Source organism: Pteropus vampyrus, unplaced genomic scaffold (assembly GCF_000151845.1).
Source record: "Pteropus vampyrus isolate Shadow unplaced genomic scaffold, Pvam_2.0 Scaffold247, whole genome shotgun sequence".
NCBI lineage: Eukaryota > Metazoa > Chordata > Mammalia > Chiroptera > Pteropodidae > Pteropus > Pteropus vampyrus.
This window is the reverse complement of record NW_011889028.1, coordinates 800,684-810,244: the sequence shown is the minus strand read 5'-3', so window position 1 is coordinate 810,244 and position 9,561 is coordinate 800,684. Positions and strand designations below refer to the sequence as shown.

At 52.0% G+C, this 9,561-nt stretch overlaps 1 protein-coding gene across 1 annotated transcript in view; it reads left to right on the top strand.

Annotated features, from left to right (window-relative positions):
* COG7 (component of oligomeric golgi complex 7) overlaps nucleotides 1–9,561 on the top strand; it is a 65,909-nt gene that overhangs the window by 23,207 nt on the left and 33,141 nt on the right. The window contains exons 6-10 of the mRNA XM_023520091.1: nucleotides 2,156–2,302; nucleotides 2,547–2,663; nucleotides 3,614–3,782; nucleotides 6,288–6,370; nucleotides 7,137–7,259. Coding sequence (XP_023375859.1) covers nucleotides 2,156–2,302; nucleotides 2,547–2,663; nucleotides 3,614–3,782; nucleotides 6,288–6,370; nucleotides 7,137–7,259 — 639 coding nt within the window. The remainder of the gene's footprint in view (nucleotides 1–2,155; nucleotides 2,303–2,546; nucleotides 2,664–3,613; nucleotides 3,783–6,287; nucleotides 6,371–7,136; nucleotides 7,260–9,561) is intronic.

The following is a 9,561-nucleotide window of genomic DNA, read 5'->3' as shown; positions in this document are numbered from 1 at the left end:
GTAAACACTCGTCTTGAGTGTTGCCGGGGAGCGAGGCAGAGGAGTGGATCTGGCCAGACTGTGACAGGCCCTGCTGGCCACCCTCAGGGCTGGGGCTTCATCCCAGAGGCAGTGACAAGCCCTCGGAGGCTTATGGCTTCATGTTCACGGGGGCTGAAGCAAGGGCGCAGGTCTACAGCAAAGGGAAGTTTGAGCAGGGGATGCTGCGGGCCCCCGACTGGAGGGTCGATTTGCTCGTTCGCTCAGTCAGCAGGTGTTTATCGGGCACGAACTTTCTCAGGGTCCAGAGACACACTGTTGATAAGACCCGGGAGGGGCCAGCGGGCCCCGATCACTCAGGGACTTTAATGTCACATTAAGGAGTTTGGGTTTTATTTAAAATGGGTGTGATGGGAAAGGGGGGGGGGCGACATGGTTTGGTTCCTGTCCCCGTTCTGGAGGCTACTGCTGTAGTCAGAAGAGGGATGATAGTGGTTTCAGCTGGGGCTATGGCTGTGGAGACGGTGGGAAATGGGTGGATTCAAGATATTTCTAGGAGGAAGAAAAGGGAGAACTTGCCGATGGGTTGGAGCGAAGACCCAGAGGGGGAGAGAATCGAGAATGAGAACAGAGTCTTGAACTTAGCAATTGTGGATGGAGGTGCCAAACAGTGGCGTCGAGACAGTCTGTGGTGGACGTCTGCTCACCCGCTGCCTAGATCCTGCAGTTGGCGCTTCCCTCTGCTTGCTGTATCCCAGAGGTATCCATCATTTGTGCCTGATCCATCTTATTTTTTGGCGTACATTTCAAAGTAGTTGCAGACACCAGTGAACTTCATCCCCAAATGTTTCAGTTCAAACCCTGAACAGTATAAGTAGAATCCAGTATTTGTCCACAGTTTTTTTTTTAAAGTTAGGCCTTGAAGGAAGGGCTGACATTAATTCCACAATGCGCACAGTGAGTGACATGCGTGCATCTTATCGGATGAGTTAGGTGAGTTTTCACAAATGTGGGCAGCTAGTGTAACTTGAACCCCCGTCAAGACAGAGAACGTTACCATCACCCAAAAAAGAGTCCCATGTCCCTTTGCAGTGAAATCTGACCCTTACTCTCCTAGAGGCAACCACTGAAAGTGGTAGTTTTAAAATGTATACGTGAGTGGACTACATTTTGGGGGGCTGTGGAGAGGGAAAAAGAGGTACACAGGGAGCCAGCCAGGCCGGAATGTGACTTTGAGGTTTGGCAGGTGGGAGCCTGAACCGGGGCCGTAATGGTGCCATTAGAGTGAAGCGTGTGTGTTGGGGACGTCTTCGTGTGTTCTGTCTCTGTTTCCTTGGTCTTTGAACTTCATAGGGGTCAGGGCTGGAAACGTTGGCGGTTAGGGCAGAGCGGGACGGGCAGGTCCCTGGAGCATGACTTCCGGGGGTGACATCTGTCTGCGCCGGGGGACCCTGGCTTCTTCAGCTGACAGCCAGGGAACTTCTCACGAAAGGGTTGAAGGGCTGTCCCGTGAACCCTCCCACTTCCAGGTCTGCAGAGAGGGTCAAATTTTATTCTATCTACACTGGGGACATTAGAAAATGCAGATCCCTTGGTCTCAGGCGATCTCCTGTCATGCTTACTGAATAGGATTCCTGGTCGGTGCCCCAGGAACCTGTGTTGTAACTGCGCTCCAGCTGCTGCTGGAGGTTGCAGACTGGGTTTTGAAGTTTGAGGAGAGCAGTGTCGGGACCAGATGCGTGTAAGGCTTGGTTGCAGCTCCGAAATCTCTGAGCCGATGTTTGCCGGCCTGTGAGGGGTGGCTGCTGGCGACGCCATGACAGTGAGCCATGTGATGAACACGAGCACCTGCCACATAGCGAGCACCCACCCGGCATCGGCGCCTCACATCCTGCTCCCTGGAAAGGCACTTGCGATCGAACTCGGCGGTGGAGGGCGGTTGATGTTGGGTCAGGTCGATGGGTCATTCCCATAAATCACGCGCCCACAGCCATCAGTCTTGGGGGGATCTGGTCAGCGGAGGCCAGCTCCCCGCCCAGCTCCCTGCCCAGCCCCGTGTTCCAGGCTCGGAAGCCGGTGAGGGGGGGTCGGAATCCCCTCCCGTGTGACTGGCTGGTGCCGTCCCGAGGCCGGGCCGGTGCTCACCTGCGCTGCGTGTCTCTGCCCTCACGCAGAGACGAGTCTCCAGGCCCTTCAGAACATGCCCCGCGTGCTCCGCGACGTGGAGGCCCTGAGACAGGAGGCGTCCTTTCTGAGGGAGCAGATGGTGCTCGTCAAGGAGGACATCAGGAAGTTCGAACAGGACACATCTCAGTCCATGCAGGTATTTGGGCTCCCGTCCCAGCACCGGTTCTGGATCTGGGAGGTGCTGCACGCAGACCCCTCTCTGGCTGGGTCCTGCCAGCTTCTTCGCTGTTCAGCACCCGCTTGACTCTAGCCTGAGGCTGTGGCGGGCACGGGGCTCCCCAGGACAGGCGTGCCGCGGCGCTAGCTCAGGGCGCCAGGGGAGGCGGCAGACGGGGCGCCCTCCCTCGGTTCCCACGCCCTTTGGCCCCTTTCCCGCTCAGGTGCTGGTGGACATCGACCAGGTGAAGTCCCGGATGCAGCTGGCCGCGCAGTCCCTCCAGGAGGCGGACAAGTGGAGCACGCTGAGCGCCGACATCGAGGAGACGTTTAAGACTCAGGTAGGTTCCCTGTTTAGGGCTGTGGCAAAGTCCCTTCGGGTGAGGCAGCCGTCTGCTTAGCACCCTGATGCCCTGACGTGGGGACAGCGTGCAGACCTGGGGAGGGGGATCCGAGGCCCTGGGCTTCCACCCCTTCGGCTTGCACCCTCTGCTTGCCCGAAGCTGCTCAGTCCCTGGGTGGCTCAGAAGCCCTGGAACAAAAGATGGGAAACGGAGCAAATGGCCTCGCGCAGCGCAGGCACAGGGGCCTCGCGCCCGGGACCTGGGCTGCGGGTGGGCGACACGTAATGCGGCTGCACTGGCTTATTGGGGTGACGTGAGCTGGTGCCGTGGGAGAAATGCTCTCACTTGTGAAGCGTGATTAATTGTTTGTCATCTCTTTTGCTGTTTTTGAAAACTTTATAAGGTTTTTTAAAAAGTTATAAATGCACACGAGAAAAGATTTGTGAGTAGCAATAAACAGCAAAAAGTGTCTTTCTCGTAGCCCTGACGAGTGACCCGTAGTTTCTGCTTTATTTGTTACTATGGAAGATTAGGTTACTTCCAGGCTTTTGTTATTATGACACTAAAATCACACTGATTATAATACATTAATATCTTTGTGTCCCTCTGATTATTGCCTTAGACCGATTTCTAGAAGAGGTAGTACCAGGTCAGAGGGCTGAATATTTTTAAGGCTCTTGATGCAAGTTGCCAAATTGCCTTCCAGAAAGACAGTATGAATTTACGGTGTCCTCACTAACAGTAGCCGTTGTAATTTTCAAGAGTTCTTCCAATTGGTTAGGAAAATGGCATTTTCTTCTTTTAATTTCTATTTATTTGAGTACTAATAATAGTAAATATGTTCATGGGCCATTTCCTTGTTTTATGGTTTTTCACATACTTTGTCCTTTATTAATTGAAGTGCTGGGGTGTTTAAAAAGGTACTGTCTGTGCTGGTCGTCTTCTAGGACGTGGCTGTGATTTCTGCCAAGCTCACAGGCATGCAGAACAGCTTGGCCATGCTCGTCGACACAGCAGACTACTCAGAGAAATGCGTATACTTGGAGGCCTTGAAGAACAGGCTGGAGGCCTTGGCCAGCCCCCAGATCGTAGCAGCGTTCACCTCGCAGTCTGTAGGTGAGTGCCGGCCGCCTCTCGTCTCTGCGGACCCTCTTTACTGGGGTGAGGCTTCCCGCGTCTCCAGTCTGAGAATGTCTCAGTGTTGCTTAGATCATGCAGATTGGTAGTAGAACTGTAACTGTGGTGGTTGCCTTTTTTCGACATCTTATAGAGAAATTTTCAAAGTACAGAAATATTGAAATGACCATACAGTGAACACACCATCTAAACCCCAGCATTAGCATTGTGCCACACTTGCTTTGTCACATGTCTACCCACCCGGCCACCTCTCTGCCCATCGTCTTGTTTTTTACTGCATTTCAAAGTAAATTGCAGACCTCAGGACGTGTCACTCCGAAACACTTCAGTGTTCATATCGCTACCTAGCGTTCAGTGTTGGTTTCTGATGCTTTTGTACATGTAGCGAAACGTGCAGATCTGAAGTGCACTCTTTGATGAGTTGCACCTTATCAAGGAGCTAACGAGGGCATGTCATTTTCCGGTGGTATTTGAACACACTTATCTCTTTTTCCCTGTCATCCACGAAATGATTGGGTAGCCAGGAGGAGACCGCTGGAAGCCATTGGCTTCCCTTCCCGGCTGTTTCTGTGGGACAGCGCCGTCTGCAGCCACTGCTCCCGCTCCCGCCACTCCTGAACGTGTGGTGTCCCCCAGGCCCGTCTGTGAGGGTCTCCCGACGGTTTCAGCAGCACAGCGCAGCCCACTGTCCGCGTGCGCTCGGCTCTTTCTCACGGTAGCTGACAGGTTTTCCTCCCTCCTTTCCGGAACGCTTCCCTCCCTCGGCTCCCGAGAGGCGGCGTCGGTTTGGTGTGTGTGATGGAACGTTTCCATCGGTGACAGTAAGTCACAGGAGGATCTGTGATCTTAAGACTTCTGTATGGTGCCTGACATTTGTTTTAGGTTGGTTGGGTGTGCTACAGATTTGTCTGTTTAACTTAATGCACTAATCTTAATTTTTAAAACTTTTTTATATTTTTATTTTTTCTATTATAGTTGACATACAATATTATATTAGTTTCAGGTGTATAACACAATGATTAGACATTTACGTAACTCACGAAGTGATCCCCCCGATAAATCCAGTACCCACCTGACACCGTATAGAGTTATTACAATACTGCTGACTCTGTTCCCCGTGCTGCGCTCTACGTCCCCGTGACTGTTTTGTATCTACCGATTTGTGCCTCTTAATCCTCCTCCTTTTCATTTGACAGCCATCAAAATGCCGTTTTTATGAGCTTAATGCACCGATCTTGAAAACCTCGAATTCCTCTGTAAGGGCTAAAGACCCACCCACGTGATTACTTTTAAGTTTTCACATTGCTTTTATTAAACGGTTTACTATACTGCCAAATTCTACTTTATTATTTGTTTCAAGAAATAACAAATACTGTTTTGGGTAGAGATTTTAGAGTCGTAATTATGTTCAGAGGGGTAAACACTATAGCAGTTTCTGTCCAAAACCATTCTGCGAATCCACACCAAAACATTGACAGTGTTTAGCAGCGTGCGATAGGGTTGCAGGCAGGTTTTTTTCTTATTCTCAGCTTTCTCTTTATTCCGCCACGAACCTGCTACTTATGTTGTTGCAAAACAGTGCTATCGAAAACAGTCATTGATTTGCTACATTTTTAGAGCGCCTCCCTGTGCTTTGCTAATTTCTAGGAACAGTGACACAAGGCAAGACAGGTCACAGCCCTCGTGGAGCTTCCACTTCTGAGGGTGAGGAGGACAATAAGCTGTTACACAAGTAACTAAGAAGAATGTGGGTCGTGACTGGTTCCGGGGAGGGGAAGGCGTGGTAGAGAAAGGCCCTTCCGATGGGGTGGGTGGCACAGCCGAGAGCCAGAAGGGCAGACAGGACATGCAAAGGCCCTGGGGCAGCAACGAGCGGGTTGGTTCTTGAGCCTGACAGGAGGTCTGCTGGTCCCAGGGCTTGCAAGCGTGAGACTGAGTCATGTGCGGTGGCTGAGTAGCAGCGGCCTCACGCGGTTCAGCCTGCGCCGTTTTAGCGGCTTCCGCTTGGGGCTGCAGGCTCCGTTTCTGTAAAATGAGATTGCCTGATGGTCATTTCAGATGCCTCTCTGGTGTCAACGTTTCGTGATTCTACCTCAGGGCTGGGACGAGGCGAGACGCAGGCTCCCACCTGCCCTTGCGTGGTGCTCAGGGTGAGGGTCGCCTTCAGCTGCACAGTCCGGGCCTCCCCGCCCAGTGCGGCTCCCTTTTCTGTTCGTGTGTCACAGTGACTGTGCTGATGGACATTCTTCACCGTGGTCACGGTGCTCAGGAAGCTCGCAGTGTCTGTAGGTACGCGTGTTCTGTCCTTCACTCTGCATTCTTTCCGCAGTCACGGCCTCCGCACAGGCGTCACTTCGTTGTCGAGGCGGGAACTGTTGGGTACTGGCTGACACGTGTCCACGTCTGCCCTGGCAAGTTCTTTCTCTTGGTTGCAGCAGGAGACCCGCTGACAGCAGATAACATGTTTTATGTTGTTCTCCCTAGACCAAGCCAAAGTGTTTGTGAAGGTTTTTACCGAAATTGACCGGATGCCCCAGCTTCTTGCATACTACTACAGATGTCACAAGGTGAGGCACTGAGTGATTCCGACTCTGGACCGCTCACACCCTGGGCTTGAGCGCCCTAGTTTCTCACAGGTGAAGCTTGCCTCCTCGCTCTGACCGTCTTCTCTTAGTTAGCCAGCAGGGGGTACTCTTGGCCCAGCCTCTGGGTTCCTTTACCTGCCAGCTGGGACAAGAACCATCAGTGTTTGTCTTGTATATTCACAAACACTGTATAACTGGGTCTCATTTACGAACTGAGAAGTTGTTCAGTTTTTCACGTTTTGGTGTTCTAAGGGGGATTCCCATCGTGACTTTTGTCACACCCCCGCAGGCGAGCAGTGTGCTGCGGCTGACTCTCCTAAAGAATGAAACATACTTTCTGGGGCCGTCGGGGTCAGGTTCTTGGAGACCTGACGGCCTCCTGGGCCGACCCGGTTCCTTCCAGCCCAGCGGTCATGTGTGTCTAAAGCAGTAGTGTTAGGACCGGACGCTGAAACTCCATTCACAGCCCCCTCTGAGGCCTGTCCGGCGGGGTGATGATAGCTGCTGAGTGGATGTCCATTGGCCCCTTTGGGACAAGATCAAGGGGAGAGGACAGAGGGCCACAGACTCCAGCTTCCAGTGCCAGTCAGAGCAGGGTTTTCCGCCTTGTTCTGGAGCTTCTGGCCACTGGTGGGGGCGCTGGTGCAGGAGAGTAGCCGCGGTCCGCTGCTGGCCTTGGCAGGAGGGCTGGTCGGAGGGCGGCGTGCCCTGGCGCACCTCTCATGCCCGCTTTGTTCTGCCGGTGCAGGCGCAGCTCTTAGCAGCCTGGCAGGAGCTGTGCCAGAGTGACCTGCCCCTGGACCAGCAGCTTGCTGGGCTCTACGACACCCTGCTCGGAGCTTGGCACACGCAGATCCAGTGGGCCTCACAGGTAACAGCTCGCTGGGGTTCTGGGGAGAGCAAGGCCTGGGTGACAAGGGGATGGTGACCGCCCTGGGGCTTGTCTGTCAGCTGCAGGGCACTGCGTGAGGTACCTCCTGTTTTCCGCCATCCCCTAAGGGGTTAAAGGACAAGCTTCCAAACCCAAGGCTGTGAAACCTTTAGGTCTGGTTCAAACTCTTATCACCATTCCTGTCTGCATCTTAAATAGAATCTAATTGCGGTTCAGCAGCAGGGGGCCCTGGAATTCCGATGGCCTTATCTTCCATCTAAGAAGGCGGCCTTCAGTCAGGTGGTGTGCGAGTGAGCAGGTCCTTTTTATCTTAACTTTGGGTAAAATGTACCTGCTCTAAAGTTGTTTTCCCTTGATGGGACACTGCCTCCAGAGGAAAGTGTGATTTTAAAGGCGCCTCTGACTTGGGGTGGACATGAGACTGGGGCACTTAATTCGTCCCTTACTCTCCCCGAGTTTGTGGGCATTTCCAGCCATGAGGAATGTGAACTGTTGTCCCTGGGTCTTGATGCCAGGAGATGCGCTGCGTCCTCTTTCAGAAGGGAGGCCACCCTACTTTGAGTGATGGCTGACTGGGCCTGTTTATGGTGTGGCTTAGTATATATATTTTTTAATTAGTTGTGACTCACTCTTCAAATGTTTGTCATTCATTTGCTGGGATGAACTTGACTGTAGTTGGAGTGAATTCTTCATACAGGTGATGTCATGCAAGGTAGTTTCTTCTTGAACCAACCTAATCCAGACTTAAAAATAAAAAAGAAAGAAAAAAAAATGAAAACCAGCGTCCTGTGAAAGCGTTACTGTTTCTGTGCAGTCTTAGATTCCAGTGGCCCCGTCTGTCCGTACTCACTCACGTGGCTTTGCCTCTTCCACTGCTGACACCGTGAGGATACAAACAGTCTGTGTCTAGGTGCACACATGTCTTTCACCCAGTAGAAAAAGGATTCAGACTTCCCAGACTTCCGCTCAGGCCTCGTCCCAAGTTCTGTAAGGCGTGAGCGTATGCTAATTCACACTCTCCAAGATGTAAGTGTGGCAGGCGCTGTCATCTCCTGCACTTTGGTGTGGTGCAACATGTGTTTACACGCCTGTTAGGTTTTTTTTGGGGGGGGGTGAATGAGAAGTGCATTCATCTTATCTGTGCCATTTGATTCGTTTTGACAAATGCACGACCTAATCCCCTGTGAAGATAGAGAACAGTGCCATCGCCCTAGAAAATTCCACGGTGCTGCTTCCGGGGCGGGCGTCGTGCCAGCACCCCTGAAGGCAGCCCCCCTTCTGGTTCGTGTCTGCCGTCAGTCACCCAGCCCGTCTCAGAATGCGATGCCAGTGGAATGTCACAGTGTGCTTTTGCGTTCAGTGGGCACTTTTTAGGCTTATTTATGTCGCGTGCGTTAGTAGTTTGTCCCTGTTTATTACTGAGTTCCTGTTACACGGTACGAAGGCGCCACGGTTTGTTAGGTTTGTTATTCCTTCCCTTACTGGTGGACACTTGGGCAGCCTGCAGTAGGAGTGAAGCCGCTCTGAATGTTGTCCTTGAGGTCTTTGTGGACACACGTGTTCCTGTCTCTTGGGTATATACCTAGGCGGGGCACTGCTGGCTCTCAGGGTACGTGCGTGTTTAGGTTTATGGAAACCCAAGTGGTCATACTTTCTACGCTCCCACAGCACACGCCCCTGAGAGCTCTGATTGCCCCACATCCCGGCCAGCATCGGGAGTTGTCAGTCTTGTTAATTTTAGCAATGCTGGTGGGCTCATAGTGGTGTCTCATCGTGTTCGATGACTAAAGATGACCACGGATGCAGCACTTACTCATGTGCTTATCTCTCTTCCTTTCTCAAGTGTCCGTTCAGCTTTTTTGCCCAGTTGAAAAACCAGGGTTATCGCCTCGCTGTTACTTGGTTGTAGGGGTGCTTCGTGTATGTGGGTGTAAGTCCTGAGCCAGGCTTTGGGCGCGTCCCTCCCAGTCCGTGGCTTGAGCAGAGGTATTGATTTTGACAAAGCCTAATTTATTAATTAATTTTTATTTTATGGTTATTGCTTTCTGTGTCCTGGAAACCGTCACCAACCCCCAAATTGCAAAGATACTCTTCTGTGTTTTCTTCCAGAAGCTTTAGCTTTTAGTTTGGTCTGTGGTCTGTCTTGAACTACTTCTTATGCGTAGTGTCAGGGAGTGTCAGGTTGTTTTTCTGGGGGCTAGTTAGATTAATTCAGTAGCTCTCATTTTCAGTCTGTGAACTTTTTGATTGTTCTTTGGCCAGTGGCCAGAGACTCCCCTTT